Genomic DNA, 17,297 nt, shown 5'->3' on the forward strand with positions numbered 1-17,297 from the left:
TTTTTTCGCTTGTCTTCACTTGCTTTGAATGTTAAAAAAATTGGGTTCTAATGCGAAACCATTAATTTGCACCACCTGCTGACAGCAATTCTAATAAATAGGTTTGCCAACAATGTCGTGGCCGTAGTGCTAGAGTCTCGTCTGTAAATCCTGAGGGAACTGATGGCACACATTTTCTTACGGTTTATCATTTTGAAACGTTAATTGCTAAACTAAATGAAATATCCGCATTGCAATTTTCAAGAAGCTCATGCTCAATTAGTAACTGGTTTAGACGCAAAGTTGGATGAATTGAAATCTGATATATAATCTATCGGTACTCATGGGATAATGATTGAGAGTCATCTTGTGTATGTGTAATATAATTAATATTGTAAATACCACGCCATTGGTCGTACAGCCAATTCCCAACAATTATGTACACTAGTAGGGGTGTTTATGGTAGGGGTACCTCGATATAAGGGTTGAACAACTACCTCCAACAGCACTCACAACTACACTTCGATCTCTACAACACACATAAGCAACTATACACCAGGGAAGCACGGCGAATATCGCAAGTTTTACATTACAATTCTAGTTCTATAAAAACTTTACAATCAAAAGTTGTGCAAGTGGAAAAGAATATTGACGACATAAATTCTAATGTCAATAACGTTCAATTAATTGTAAATATACAAGATCAAGTAAAAACTATAAATCATGATAATGATACAACTTCTTCAGGACCCCCGGAGAGTCTAAATTTGAGTGAAATAAAAGAACGTTCGACACGTTCTAATAATCTCATTATGTATGGACTTCATGAAGTAGAAGGTGTCAGGGATATTAATCTAATTACAAATTTACTAAGTTTATCGACCTCACATCTGAATTGATTGTCCTTCATTTCGAATAATACACACACAACGTACTGGTAAAAAGCAAGGTGGAAAACCCCAGTTACTGCCAGTTCTTTCTGATAATCCCATTATAGTCAGATTCGTGCTCCAATTACCCAATAACTAGCAAAGATTATAAAAACAAAAAAGAACTGGTGTGAAGTGCAGACAAAAAAAATTACGTGAGGTTAGGAACTGCAGAGGGTGAAAGTATACGTTCAATTTAAATTATACAGTAAAGAAAATTACTGAGACTAAAATTGCGAGATAGAGAAAAATTGCATGAGGTGAAAAATTGCAGAGCCTAACAAAATTACACGAGGTTAATATTTGCCACACTTCATCAACGATTCAAAAAAAAAATACATGATGTTAAGTTATGCCACACTTTAGCAACCATTCAAACAAAGAATTTACGTAATGTTAAATAATGCCACACTTTATTTACGATTCAAACAAAGAATTTAAATGATGTTAAACAATGACTTGATCAAAGTGACTGGCTACTTAAAACAATTAGCTTTGAGAGATTATATCGTGGACTGTCCCCAGCTTATCCCAAACAAACACACGATAAGTAAACACAAAATGCATACCTCGTCGCGGAAAATACGTCTCGGTCGTTGATTTCTCACGTCGCTCTTTCCACTTTCCACTTTTTTGAGTGTACTTACTTATCAATTCAAGGAAGAAAATCGAGCGCAAAGTCCCTCTAACCAGTTGAGGAGTGGTGGTAGTGTTAAAATAAGGAGTAAATATTGAATTTTGCATATTGGTTTTGATAATAATTTGAAACTGTTATTAAATATTCTAAAATGTTAATAATTCTAATGATGTAAATCAAGCTCTGTAGACGTAAAACTTTCTCAAACCGTTTCTACTTAACCAACAACAAGCAAATATTCGCTGAAGGTAGACCTCAAACGCAGATCCAAGACGAAGAGGTAGCCTACAGACAAAACTAAAACATCACAATCTATTCAATTAAAAAAAAAATACTCGTCATATTTATAGGTATGTATCGACGGCTATTGACGAGATGAGATAATTTTGTTTTACGCAAAGACATTTTAACTAAAGGTGATGAATTTGGTCATAAAATGAGAAATCCTTTATTAAAGTAATTCAAGGCATTACACTTTAAAGAGCTGAAGTTCCAAACAAAAAATCTTTATCTTAAGAGCTGAAATCACGGTATGAATTATTGAGATACCAACACCATAAAATAAGTGAATATATAATTATGTGTTAGGTCGTCGGTTTTTTTGTCCTTCATGTTTGTTATTTGTCTTCGATATCTTACTTTTTTTTAATGACACTACATCTTTTTATAAAGCTTGTTTTTCTAAATTCATTAACATATCACACTTTGATCACCCGTACCCCGCCACCGTCTATGATTCGAACTCATTACGTTATGAGAACAACCTTGTTTGCTTATCCAGGCATCTATATAAAAAGTTTAGTTTCTAGATTAGCGAATATATTATCGAGAACTCTCTCTAGATGTGGATTTCTCTCTAATTTCATTTTTTTCACCTCTTCGATAATTCCACATTTCAAATCCTCCAGAAATTGGCGACTGTGCTCAAAACTTCCAAAACTCTCCATTATATCTACAAAAAGTTTCTTACTTTCCAAATCAAGTGGCCTTTCTTTCAACATATCTAAAATAATGAATTAAGTCGATTGATCAAATATTTTGTGTAAAGCATACTTGTAAGGCGATGATCTTCGGGATGACTTTGAATAGCATGAACTATGGGATAACTGAACTTTCCTTCATCTAGATCATCACAGAATATCCGAACGGCTGCCCACTGTGAAACTACTTAAATCAAATTTGAAAATCATAGTTTCCTTACCTTAGGATCGCGTAGATTTATATAGTCGTTGTATACCTGAATGAAGTAACCCATTTTATCCCAAAATTCATGACTGAAATTGATTTTTTTTGTCTTGGCAAACATTTCTAATAATCGAACTCCATACATAAAGGTGTAGGAAGCTTCTAAAAGCGAAGCACATTATGTGATTAAAATTAAAAAAAGCTAATGTTTAACTTACTGCCGTGAACTACCACCCTGAAATCGTCAAAGGTAGGACATTTTTCAGTGTCCCTATAGTATATTTCCATTCCTTGTCCTGTCATAAGGTTGACCCCTACTCTAATGAATTCATCGGCGAGTTCCTAAATAAGGATATTTGTAAAACAACTCTATAGGTAATGTACAACGTAATCATATTATCATTATATATTTTTACAACTAGACAACACCTCACTATCTCCCAGATGATAAATCAATTCTTGAAATAACAAAATACTTTTATGTATTATAGCTTGCACCGTTAACGGAACTCCATAAACCATATAGGCACAAGGAATACCTCGTCGAATTTTAGTAAAATCTTCAATATCATCTAAACTGTACACGTATAAAACAGAAGAAATTTTAAATTAATATTTGCGTAACCAGAGCATACTTACATAAGACCCACAGTATAAAGTGTATCTCCAATATCACCATATATCTTTTGCAAGTCTTTGGGACACTTAATCCAATGATTACAAGCACGCCACAGTCTTCTCATAATACTACGATATTGCGTCCCATGCTGTGTTATGTGTATAATAGGTGCCAATAAAATCTGTATTTTGAAAAATAAGCACGGTTTTTAGTTTTGTCTTTAATTTACCTCTTCGTCTTTGAGCTGCATCTGAACTTCGCTGGCTGTCATCTTCAACGAATGGTGGCTTCTTGCTGACACACACTAGATTTGATGTGTTAGCGTTATCTTTGTTTATTAAACGTATGGAAATCTTGACAATGGTTTGCACTTAATAACAGTCTTATTTCTGATTGCATCATATAACTAATTAATAAAACGAGTAGGTAATTGTGAAGTGTACAGTTGCACGCAAAAATTTGGATCATTTTTCACAACACAAGCCATTAGCTGCAAGTTTCGGGTATAATAATAATAATAACAGCTGATCTAGAATAGTTGATTTAATGTTTATTTATTATTATGTTGAGAACATCAAATATTTGGCAAGGATGACAAGATTGATTCCGACTGATGAAGGAAATCTATATTCATTTGTTTATATTATATGTATATGCACTCTGCTCTAGCGATTTGTTGTAAACATGTTTTTCAATTTCTAAATCATTAACCAGTTTCGAAATATATTCCGTTCGCTAATTATGACAAAGTCCAAGGCTACGTTGAGCTGTAAGTACTTAATAAAGAAATACATTTTTTTCTCATTGGACTATTAAGTCGAATACAGTCAATGGCATAATTTTTTTATGTTTATCATTCAAACTAAATCGGATCTTTCTGAAAAAGAAGAGTATGAAAGTTCACAAGAGATTGATGTGATTTTAGATGTTGAAACTATTTTCTTTACAAATCATAAATGAAATTACTTTGCTGCCATATAACCTACAGTGCTCATACTTTAGATTTCATAGCCATACTTCCCTTCTAGAACTTCGGCAGACGAGTTCTTTCTGGAGTGCTCATCGCGACTTCCGCTTCCAGGCTTTTTTCCGGCCGCCATCACTGACAATGAGTCATCATCGTCGTACATACTTGAACCCATACGCGTCTGATCGTCCCGATCAAAAACTTCTACGTTGTCACTGTTGTACTTCATGCGGTGGGCTAAATGAACAATCTTCTTTCTCGTGTTCAACCCTCGTCGAATTCTGTAAACAATATCGTTGATTCTGTTCACGACGGTGTATGGAGCTTCCCAGTCAGGTGACAACTTCGAGCAATGGAAACGTGTCGCCTATCACTTTATGAGAATTTTACGAAATGATATGTTCAAAAGTAAATCTAACGATGCTTTATAAATGTATTCACACAAAATCACAAAAGAAAGTTAAAATTGATAACACCACAAATTTATTGCTTTGACTTTAGTCAGCAATAAAGGAAAGAAAAAACATGTATTTTTTAAATTATAAAAAATAATGAAGAAATGTCAGAAATTAAAATTGCTTTAAAAAAGTAGTGTGTTTCTGGATCAGGATTTTAATCGAGGTCAAAGCCTGGAGCATTCATAAATCAAAATATAAAAAAGTTCCGTGCGAAAAAGTAACTTCAGTATCCATCACACACAGTGTTGATCACAGTAACCCGAAGGAAGTTTTGGACTCTTAATAATCCATTTTTTTTATCGTAAAGCAGCAGCTCGGAAAACAAAAGTTGAGAGCAACAAAGAATCAGATTCTCCAAATGTTGACAGAAACGCTATTATCAAAGAGGAATATCTTGACCAATAAGGAAACATCAGAATCGTCTAGATAAATGTGTAGAATATCTACAAATAGGAACATACTGACGGTATCTTACTGATAGTCTGTGAACATCTTGAGAAACTTCCATTTAAGTCACTTTTGAAGAGATATCAAAGTACATGGTGGTGTGAGAATTTTTGGTTATAAAAATAACCAACATTTATATTTCCAAGGTCTAAATGACTTACTTTTGAGTTTATTTAATAGTCGTTATAAAATACACTAATAGGGATTTTAATATAGATTTCGATCTAATGTGATCCATCCAAATACAAGTTATAATCTTTTTTATTTTTTTTTATGTTTTGAGTATTCCAGTGTTTAGGCAACAACTGTAAGTACAATATGCTGTGACCAGGCCGTTTAGCTTAAATATTTTTGTCGATTTGTGTGTCGTATGGATATCCGTTTTTTAAGTGAAATTAAACAGCAATTTCGATAATGATAAGGAATAATTTCAACTAATAATTGAAACTTTATACTGGTGAATAAAATATTACTGTTACGTTAATGATAGTGGAACAAACATATCCTTACAACCTTACTGTTATTCTAATAAAACATGTAGTTGGAATTTGCATCTGTAAGCGTAGTAGTTACTCTTCAACCATTCATTGAGAAACCTTGACTTGCAGTGACTGTGAAGTCTACAGTTGGGTTACCCAAGCAAACACTAAAACACAAGTTTAAAAAAAATTCAACTTTTTAGGTAAGTCTACGCATTATTATTGCAATTTTTGGTGTGGTACGATTTTCAATGAAATTAAAAATATGAAAATCGACAGCGTAAATTTCTGAAATATTATTAGTATGTATAATAACCGTCTGAACACTATTTAGCGTTCTCACTGATAAAATAAGTGGTCCCAATTTAAATTTAACTTGAGTGTTTTCAGCTGCTATATAAATTCAAAAATATATTACTTTTAATTATTATTATTGTTCCAGTCTGAAAGTATGACAACCCAAAAAAATGGAATTACAATATGTCGTTCGACAAGAAGAAATCTAAGATATATTTTACTTTGGCCAGGCGTTAATGAGGAACTTAAACCAAGCATATTTTACAGCATCAAAATTGTAGTATACGTTCTTATAACTGCAATTTTACCTCTGAGTATGTTAATGCATCTTATAATCACTTATTTAAGTATAAATAAAAATATAATATAATGTCTTTTTAATACTAAGTTTCTTCTTTTAGAAAATCTAAACGTGTCGTTGGTAGACAACTTCAGCCTTTTGGCATCAATGACAGGTGTATATTATATGACTTTCGTATATATAAAACATCGATTAAAAGTTGCAAAACTTCTCAAGGAAATGTCAGATTTTGAAAATTTTGGGAAACCGCCCAATTTCGAACAAAAGGAACGAATTTTAAATATTTTTTCAACATTCGTTTTTGTTTATCTGTCTTTCATTGTACTACAGTATGACCTATTAAAATTCCTAGGAAGAGAAGAATGCGAAAAGAAAAACAGAAATGAAGGTTTGAATGAAAATTGTGGTTTTTTCAGTCCAATTTGGACCCCTTTCAGCACAAAAAATCCGTTTATCTACTATTCAGTTCAAGTGTATATTATTATTTGCACACAATTATTAATGAAACCCAGTGCGCTAATAACATATCACGAGTTTGAGATAGCAGAACATTTGATTTTGAGAATCAAGCACCTGAATCAAATGATTCGCGAAACCTTCGACAATGCAAAATACGAAATCGCACGAAATATGTTCACTAATTGCGCTATCTATCACGCAGATATAATCAGGTATTATGTTAATTAAGAATTTTCTTAAATAAAATTGTTCTTTTAGGATGGCAAAGGCACTCGATGGATGCTTCTCGAACTCCATGTTTGCGCATACTTGTATTACTGCAATAAGTTTTGCTTGCATTGAGAAAGAATTTGTCGAAGTAATACTTAATGGTAAATTAGCTACTGTACTTTCACATTTTTTTCTAGGGTAATCCTTTATGTGCAGTACTCCATTTTTCCGGTTGGCTAGTTACTTTAGCGTTTGCTTGCTTTTCTGGACAGATTCTAATAAATGCTGTAAGCTACGACAGGTAAGGTTTTTTGTTTTATTATACAGTTTGTAGAGTGAATCAATCTCTGGGTCTATTTGGTTTTCAAAATGGTACGAGGCGGATCTTAGGTTGCAGAAGGACATTTTATTTATGTTAGTAAAAAGTCAGAAAATTTTCACTCTTACGGCGGGACCATTCAGTACTCTTTCATTTCCATTGCTGGTTTCGGTAAGTATGTAATAAGTTTTATAAAAGTATGATTAATCGTTTTCAGGTTGTTAAAATGTCTTATTCACTGTTTTGTTTATTGTCTTCTTGAAATATGAAATTTGATGTGCTTACCAAATGATCCATGGAACGTTATAAACAAATTTTAGTTTTGAAAAATATCTGAACTTTCTATAATTTAGAGAAGTGTTATAACGTGACAACAGTGACAATGCACGTCTTAAAATGTGAAAATAATTGAAGAAGAGCTTCTTTCCTTATTTCATAAAACGGCATGCCTTATGTTGACATTTTTCTAAATGTAAATAAAATATTATAGCTATAATTGTGGTTTCAATATAAGAATTAACGTTAAAACAGAAAATACACTAAGTCACTTGCTATACATACAACGTTATCATAAAATACTGTAATCAACTCAGCTATTCCATCTCCAATTGGCGATGGCGAGCAAGACTGGCGTGCTGTCCGTGAAGCTGAATGAAAATTCAAAATGCGCCTTAATGTCGTGTAACAAAAAAGTTGCAAAAGGTGTTATTTGTGCGTTGTGCAATGTAGTGTACCACTCCAAATGTGCCACTAGTGCTGGAAATACCAACCCAGACGAAAGGCTTACTTTTTGGTCCTGTGTCAAATGTATTCCTAATCCAGATGCCGCGAGAAAGTTGGCGGATATACTCCATATGACGACATCGCTAAGTAGGGAAAATGCAATATACGTGAAATTGGTAAACCAACTGGAGGAAAAAATAGAGTATTTGCAAGGAAAAGTTAATAAGATAGCCACCAGCGAAGGAAGTAAAAACTCAATCGCAAAAACTACCAACCAGGTAAAAACTGTAAACAATCATATCGATCGTGAGACCAAAGAAGTGACAGCCAGTACAAACATCCGAGATGAACCATTCATCCCGGATCATCAAAAAATCAACGGTAATGATAAAAGGAGATCGGGAGAAAGAAGACTGCGTAACCAAAAAGGCATTTATGGCACGGCAAAAATAGAGGAGAATACGGGAGAAAATGTTGAAGGGAACAAGTCTACTCAAACATCTTTCGCAGCTGTAACGCGACGGGCATGGCTCTACGTAGGTCGTGCAACGAAGAACTCGACCGCTGAAGGGTTGCGAAACTATTTGGTGAGCAAGTGTCCAAATCAAGACTTTAGGGTCGAAAAACTGGATTCCAGGGAGGAGGCCCAAACACTTTCCTTTAAGGTTGGCTTTGACTATGATCTTCTAGATAAGCTGAATGATAGTAACTTCTGGGCGTCAGGTCTATTAGTTAGGCGATTTAATTTTTTCCGGAAGATGCCAAAAACTCAGGAACTGACTTAGAATTTAACAAGCTATTAAAAATTTTTTATGTAAACATACAGTGCGTAAGAAATAAACTGTTAGAATTAGAATTGTTAGTAGGGGAAAAAAATGTAAACATAATCTGTCTGACGGAACACTGGTTAAAGACGGAAGAACAAGATACTTGTAATCTCAAAAATTTTATATTAGCAGATATATATTGTAGGCAAAACTTTGCACATGGTGGAGCTGCAATTTATGTAAAATCGAATTTAAGATATAAAAAAATTATGGTCAGCCAATTCTGTGTTGAGAAATCGATAGAAATAATAGCTGTGAGTTTGTTAGACCTAAATAATGTTGTTATTACAATTTACCGCTCACCATACGGTGACTTTCAAGTGTTTTTGTATAACCTAGAGTCACTATTAAACTACTTACTAGAGTTGGAACCTAAGAAATCCTTTATACTGACGGGTGATTTCAATGTAGATTTTTTGAAATCTAATGTAGACAGAAATAAATTACTAGATTTAATGGCTTCGTATAATCTGAAGTTTTTGGTGAAAGAGCCAACTAGATCAATGTCATGTCTTGATAATGTATTTATAAATTTACCCGATTCGCTAGAGGACTGTACAGTAACAGATCCTACGCTATCCGATCATTCTGCCATAGTCTTAAAAATGAAATGTAAACTCTCAACGAACAGCGTGGTTACAACGGAGCGGATATATCGTCCCATAACTATCACAAAATTAGAAAATTTCTGTGAAAATTTACGTAATACTGACTGGTCCTTTATATATTCATCTCAATCTGCTCAAACTGCTTTCAGTAGTTTTTTCAGTAGCTTTTTAGATCTGTATTATCATTGCTTTCCTATAGTAACTCTTAAACTACATACTCAAAAGCCTCAGTCAAAATGGTATAACGACGAACTAAGAAACATGAGAGAAAGTCTAAAAGCCGTTGATATAATGCGGAAGTCTCCAAGAGCAGCTGAAGGGGCAAATCGGGCGTATCAACAAATACGGGAAATCTACAGAGAACGTCTTGTGTTAGCAAAAAAAGAATACAATAAGAAACAAATTGAAAGCTCAAAAAATAAAAGTAGAGCAGTTTGGGACCTCATTCGTTCGGAATTAGGTCAAAGTAAGTATAAATCGCAAAATAATAACTTGACCGCGGATAATCTTAATGACCACTTTTCAAATGTAGTAAAACAATTAGTTAATAATCTTGTTCCACATAATTCAATATATAATTACCTATGTAAAATGACGTCGCCAGGGAAGTCATTTGGTCTGGAATATACTGATCCTGTGGAGATTTCCAGTATAATTAGCGGCTTAAAGGCGAGTGATGCTAGAGATATTTACGATCTAACTATAAACACGGTGAAATATATAAAGGACTGGCTCAGTCCAATTCTGGCTCACCTATTAAACAAGTGTATAGAAGAAGAAACTTTCCCTGATGAACTAAAAATTGCAAAAATAAGATCTATATATAAAAAGGGTGACATTAATAATTGTCTGAACTATCGTCCAGTTTCTGTATTGCCGGCGCTTTCTAAAATTTTTGAAATACGGCTTTATAGGCGACTTGCATCATTTTTTGACAACCACAACTTACTTGTAGACAGCCAATTTGGCTTCAGAAAAGGGCGTTCAACAACAATGGCATTGTTAAAATTGGAAAGCGAAATTTTAACTGCACTGGACGAAAAGAAACTAGCATGTGCTTCTTTTCTAGATCTTAGCAAGGCTTTTGATAGCATAGATCATCAGTTGGTATTAAAAAAATTTGAGTTCTACGGCATTCGGGGGTTGCCTCATGACTTAATTAAATCCTACTTCACAAGCCGATATCAGTGTGTAGAGGAAAAAAGGGAGAAATCACAGTTGGCTAAAATAGAGTGTGGTGTACCGCAGGGGTCTGTCTTAGGGCCCTTGTTTTTTATAATGTTTATAAACGATTTGCCTATGGGGATTACAGCGCAAAGTCATATATTATTTGCCGATGATACCACTTTGGTAAACTGCGCAAGTGATATGGATAACCTAAAACTTATGCAAAAAAACAGTATGTGCTCAGCAAAACAGTGGTTTGACGACAATAGGCTAGTTATGAATGCAGAGAAGACGACATCATTAACTTTCTCATTGAAAATAGACAATTTAATTGGCGAACTTAACAAAATAAAGTCTCTTGGAGTAGTAATTGATAATCGTCTCCTATGGACCGGACATATAGATTATTTAGCAGGCAGACTATCTTCAGTTGTGTATCAAATACGGAAACTTTTAGACTACTGTGATCTCGAAACCGCTTTAGTTTTCTACAGAGGTAACTTCGAGAGTCTCTTGCGTTACTCCATTCTCGTATGGGGAAACTCTACGAGTGCAGTTAGAATTTTTTTGATTCAAAAGAAAGCTGTTCGAGCCTTGCTAAAGAAATCTAAATTTCAATCATGCCGTGAGTTGTTTAAGAAACTGAAGTTACTACCCCTGGCATGTTTATTTATTTTAGAGTCTGTTGTTTTCGCAAAAATTAATGAGACCAAATTTAAAAGGAATCTTAATTATCATAGTTATGACACTAGAAATAAAGATAATTTCGTAATCCCGTATCACCGTATTAAAAAAGCACAACAGTCAGCGCAATACACTAGTGCTATTCTGTTTAACGCCCTCCCTAAAAAGGTGAAAGAAAAGCCTCTTCCTCTATTCAAGTCAACCGTCCGGGATATATTAGAGGGCAACTGTTTCTACACGGTAGATGAATTTTTAGTAGCTAAGCTGGCAACAATTAATGTCTAAGAAAAATTGTTAATATATACGTTATTAATGTTTGTGAAAAATTGTGTGTGATTTTAAAATGTATGCTCTGTTACGGTTCGGTTTACTATAGTTGGCTCCTCCTTTTTGCTTACATTTTATATTGAATAATTAAGTATGTACATATTGTAATTAATTGACATGTCCTCCTGTTCTGTACAATATGAGGCGAAATATATATTATTATTATTATTATTATTATGAAAAACAACTGAAATTTTTCTGGTGCCGCCAATCACCAAAGTCATTTGAGCTCTTTTGAAATGTCACGAATTTCAAAACGAATCTGTCAAATCTATCAAAAATTGTTTAATTTCGTTTTAAATAGACACGAAAATACGTCAGAGCATTAGGGGTTGCAGTGTTATCGAGCGTCCGTGAACGCTATTGCAGTACATTTGACCTTCAAAAATTGTAAATTATCAGAAAAGCGTTTAAGGACTTTGTCATGAATTACATCTTGGAAAGTCGATTAGAGTTGAACAGAATAAATCATCTGGTCTGTTTTGCAAAGAAACAATAATTTTTCAAATAATGAAATCCAAAAAGTGAAGTTAAATTTGTCGAAACAATGAACACGGTAATTAATTAAAAAATTACGTTTTTGTAGGTACTTTGAAGGTAAAAATTGTGAACAATCACGTAATGGACAATGGCAGAGTAAAAGTCCTATCACAATTAAAGAACAGTATCACTGTCTTAAAATGGTAATGAGTAGTTTTTGCATTAAATAATTTTGCTAAAGTTGTGATCCCGTGAAAGTTCAGTTTATAAATTGTAAGGAATCGTCAAAACATTGTGCAGACGTGGTTTGTAAGCGGTGCTTTTCACTTGAAAAAACACAATTGAAAGCCTTGATCTTCGTCCCTAAAATAAGTAGATGAAAACTGCCATGTCCAAGCATTACCTTCAGCTTTGCAGTTTCTAGATATCTGAAACATGCCAGAGCTCTGTAACAAGAATGTCAAAGAAATTGTACTCAAAAAACGCCCACATGGCCATTTTGACATCAAAATTTTTCAAAATTTGTATAATAAAAAAGATGAAAAAAACAATAAAACTTCAGTAGCATAGAGTTCTGTAGACGATTACGCGACCTCTTGAAATGACAGAATGTTTAATAAAGATTTTTAACCTTCCTAATAGTAAACAGTAAGTTGAACTAAATTTTAAAGTAAGAGAATGCAACTACCACAGAACGAAAAATGAAAGTTACTGAGGATAAAAAACTTTATTGCAGTACCTAGATACACTTTTTACATCCAATTTTGTTTATTGATCACATACATTTACTTGAAAAAATATCGGGCCTATGAATCGTCATCTGGAAACAGCTAACCACACACCAAGCTTCACCGCGTGTAATGATGTTTCTTCAAAAGAGTGAGGATTTTCTCTACAAATTCTGAAGTTCTGTGAGTTGACGTAGCCTGACAGATGAAACCAGGCTTCATCAGAAAAGAACGACAAATCGAGAATCCGGTTATCGTCCATATTACCTTGAAACTAACGACAATACTGGACGCGGCAAGGAAAATCTGCTGATGCAGCTCCTGAACCTACGAAATCTTACATGGATGCATATGTAACTTCTCATTTTCGATTTTCTGGCACGTGGTGCATGGTACTCCGAACTTTAAAGAGAGTTTTGACAAAAATTTCTTCGGACTTTGTTCCATTCTCGTCCTTAAATCCTCAACAACGTCTTCACTAATTTGAAGTCTCCCCGTCGGTTTTCCCTTACAGACGTCACTAGGTCGTTAAATCTGGCCAAAATATGCCGTATGTGCGTCTTTAAAGTTTCTTCTTCGATGACACCAGGATATTTCAGCAGATACGCGTTTTTACACGCATCTCCAGAGTACACCCAGTCCCCATCCTCCTTTAACACCCCATTAAGGTAATAGGACATGATGATGGAAGTGTTTTGCTCCAAAGAATAACCCATCCTAACCTAAAAAAGTTATTTGTAACACTGACCATAGTCATTCCTCTGTGTTCATTAAGTACCTGAGATTATTCCACAATGATCTGAAGTTTTAATAAAACATGTTTTTTGAGACACTTGAAGTTCGAACAAAGGGGAAGACAGCAAATGAAAAACAACAATACAAGTCAATTAACGCACAAAGTAATCACTATAAATGAAAAAATATTAATATTGTTATTAATTGATGTTATATAGATTAAGTACATAAAAGAAAAAATAAGAACACAACTAACAAGAAACACCGAAGTACAAGTAAACAATATGACCAACAAGAAACTTATCTCAAATTAAGTTTGATATGATTTGGAATTATTGTTGCGAAATAAACCCATACACCGAACAGGTACGACGCCTATGGGTTTCTTCGAAGGCTTTCTAGTACGTATGGCGATGAAAATGGAACCTCGATCGAGAAATATCTAGAACGGAATGTATGGGTTTAAATAAATAAATAAATTTGCTATATATCTGCTGCGTACATCTATTGTTTCGTAAACAACAGAGTAAATAAAGTTATTCTGCAAACGTGTCTTAATTTTAACAACAGTTTTGGTATAACATCTATCTACAGTTGTTTTCCTGAGAGTGCTTTCGTCTAGAATGTCGTTTACAGTATTTTTCCAAAAATGAATAAAATGTACGATTACTTAACTTATTTTAATGAAATATTCGAGGCAAACATTGCCTGACATAAATCGAACTTGTTGTTTCCTCTTCAGTTTTAGCTGTATAGCAGATAAAGTTTCTCGTATTGATGTTTAAGTTATAGTGGTTGAGTTTATTTTTTCACAATTTCTTTTGTGAAGAGGCGTTCTGCAATGTTGGTCTATAAGATGTTTCTTTGTGCTCGAAATCTATAAAAAAAAATGAAAACAATTAGTAGTAATTATTATTATTTACGTAAGGGATAACTATTAATGACACTGAATAACTTGCAAAACCTATTTTTTTATTTGGTTCTCTTAGACTTTAGTCTAAGGATTGAAAATATATTTTAAAAAACTTATTAAGGTTTGCAAAAAAACACCATATCCATCTAGAATCAATTCTGAGTAGGGCCCAATCCACGACGATAGTTTGCAAAACATTTTTTTAATTGTTCGTAATATCACTGCTCTGTCGCCAAGTTCGTAGACGAATGATGAATGAATTTTGAAATCGAAGAATGAAATACTTTCAAATCGATACTAGGTTTTTCATCTCTTCCAACTCTATATATTTATAACATCCGGCTTAGAGGCCTTTAAGTAAAAAATTCCAGTAAAGCGCCCGATTGGGAGTGCCCATAAACGAAGTCTTGGAAAAACCCGTCGGCATTATTAGCAAAGGGCGGTACTCATTTACCTGCATACTGCCAATAACCAACTGCATTAAAATTTTCACCAGTTACCAGGAAAAATACAGCAAAAATTTTAAATATGCATAAAAATACACTTCACATTAAAATATGCAATAAATGCAAAAAAATAGTTAAATATGCAGAATATGCAAGAATATGCATCTTGCATAGTATCCGAACCTTAATTTTAATGTTTATCTCGCTTCCATCCTTGAACCAACAATTTATCGCTGCTCAATAATTTACTGTTCCTTTCGTTACCTACTGTGAATTATTTGACCTGAAAATATTTTTCTTTTGTGATGTTAATACTTTATTGTTTTTGAAGTTGTGTGAGAGTTATCTAGTGAAATAAGGGCATACAAGAAAAATAGATAGACTGTAGGAAAGATTACTAAGAATTTCTTAAACCCTCAGGATCTTTGAAAGGTAGTGTAGTGTACGCTACTATAGTATATATGCGATCCATGTGATTATACTTTTTGAAACAATAGTTTTAAGCTACAATATTTCATGTTTAGAAAGACAAAAGAACACATTTTAAAAAACATTGTTTATTTTTATGTACAAATTAACAAATAAATGTTGATAACATCCCTACTAGGGATAACCCTCTTGCCTCTCCGTTTCAACGTTTGTAAGAGTGATTTACAGTTTGTTCCTATTAACTGCTGGGAACACACTGTACATTTTTTCACACGCCGACCAACTTGTTTAGAGACAAATCTCGATATACTCGTATATTCGACCACATCTTCAATAAGTATACGACGAGAGCGACATTATTCGATCGCTGAACTCCAAATCTTTTTCTATAATGTGTAGCGTGTGCTGCCCTTTCTTTTTTGTTTGTGAACTCACATGCAAAATAGTTGCATTTCCATTTTCGGCTGTACTTATTTGATGGCGATATAACAGTTGCTTGTAGGATGCTTCAAACTGCAAACAGGATGGGTTATGATTGTGGCCTCCTCGCACATCAGAAAAAAATGTTTCGAGGTGGCAATGATATGATTTATAAGTGAGAAGAGAAAACATGAGGCCCTGAGCTACAGGATCTTCATACAAATTTAGTACACTCGTTAAACTCACAGTAAGCTCCACAAGTCCCGTTTTTCTGTCCGATCCCACCACCAGCCTCATCTTAACATCTTTGATGATTTCTAAATAATCAATGTACATTTATATGTGCTTTTTTTAACATTTCATAGTTTGTGCGGCTTAACCCACGGCTGAATAGATTTGGAAAACATTTTTCTTGAACTTAAAATATGAAATACGGTATTCACAACACTGCAAAATTCAGATGTTACTAACGCCATTTCAAAATAGTCATAATACCTTTATGAGGATAATATTTCAGAGCATCTGATACACTTTAGCTGAAGACTTGCACAGCCAATTTCACTTTTTGTTTTTCATTATGAAAATTAATACGTCGTGGCGTGGGGTCAATTTCGTACATCTATTCTGTTTTTCTGCTTTGGAGTTGTAAAAAGTTTCACGTGCTTCCAATGTATTTTGAAGGAGTGTTACCATGTGGCATGCGTCCTATATACTAGTACCTCTCTCTTTTGTACAGGGATGGAAGAAATATGTTTGAAATTCCTCGTCAAGATTGTAATCGGTAGCTAATTTGTTGCACATATTTATTATATTAACACTAGCATCATCAAATGTTACGGAATAACAAAGAGCGCCAGTTTCATGTAATAATTCTAAAGAATTTTTTACGATATTTGCCCTCTCCGGTCCTTTTAGACTATTTATTAAAAATCACGCTGTTGGTAACTTCCATTGGGTATTCAACGCTAGAAATAATACTACAAGTGCGTTCTTTGACCTTCTATAGTGTCCATTACGAATGTCTTTTTCTTTTGCGAGGTGTTTTAAAATGACTTAATTGGAGATCTCCAGGATAACGTATTGCAATTTATGTTTCCAATTGTGCTACAAATATACATAATACAGAAATATATATATATGAATCAGTCAGAACTTGTAATAAACCTGTGCTTTATGTATTTGTTGATACATGGGGTTAGGCTGTTACTCATGGTTCTAATTCTGCTGTAAATATACAAAATAAATCAGACAAAAAATCAGTCAGGGTACGCTACAAACCTGTGCTTTGTACATCTGTTGCTAGATGGGCTAGGTTGAAGTTAGATATTTGGTTAAGAAATACACATTGATGTAACATCTCTGATTCTATGAAATTGTAAATTGTAAGGACATCGTAAACCTGCGCTTTGTGTATGTCTAACTTCAATAGAAGTCAAATGAGATTCTTGGTTCAAATGAACAGACGAAAAAATTGCAGAAGCAACTAATGTCCGTTTAGGTCTATGATGAGATTAATTTAATTAA

At 33.8% G+C, this 17,297-nt stretch overlaps 1 protein-coding gene across 1 annotated transcript; it reads right to left on the reverse strand.

Moving 5' to 3' along the window:
- Positions 1–2,330: 2,330 nt before the first annotated feature.
- LOC135125690 (terpene synthase-like) lies at positions 2,331–3,620 on the reverse strand. The gene is made up of 7 exons (XM_064051342.1): positions 3,579–3,620; positions 3,370–3,530; positions 3,160–3,307; positions 2,949–3,072; positions 2,747–2,892; positions 2,599–2,701; positions 2,331–2,548 (listed from the first exon to the last, which is right to left on the reverse strand). Exons 1-7 carry the CDS (start codon positions 3,618–3,620, stop codon positions 2,331–2,333), a joined length of 942 nt encoding a protein of 313 aa, XP_063907412.1.
- Between the last annotated feature and the right edge of the window lie 13,677 nt (positions 3,621–17,297).

Source organism: Zophobas morio, unplaced genomic scaffold (assembly GCF_036711695.1).
Source record: "Zophobas morio isolate AGI-343-1 ecotype UQ-CSIRO unplaced genomic scaffold, CSIRO_AGI_Zmor_V1 ptg000009l, whole genome shotgun sequence".
Classification (NCBI taxonomy): Eukaryota; Metazoa; Arthropoda; class Insecta; order Coleoptera; family Tenebrionidae; genus Zophobas; species Zophobas morio.

Excerpts from the sequence above, each read along its gene's own strand:
- LOC135125690 (XM_064051342.1), bottom strand. The coding sequence starts at position 3,620 with ATGACAGCCAGCGAAGTTCAGATGCAGCTCAAAGACGAAGAG. Across the intron at positions 3,073-3,159 it reads ATCATCTGGGAGATAGTGAG|GAACTCGCCGATGAATTCAT; the intron begins GTGTTGTCTAGT and ends ATCCTTATTTAG. Across the intron at positions 2,893-2,948 it reads CAGGGTGGTAGTTCACGGCA|AAGCTTCCTACACCTTTATG; the intron begins GTAAGTTAAACA and ends CTTCGCTTTTAG.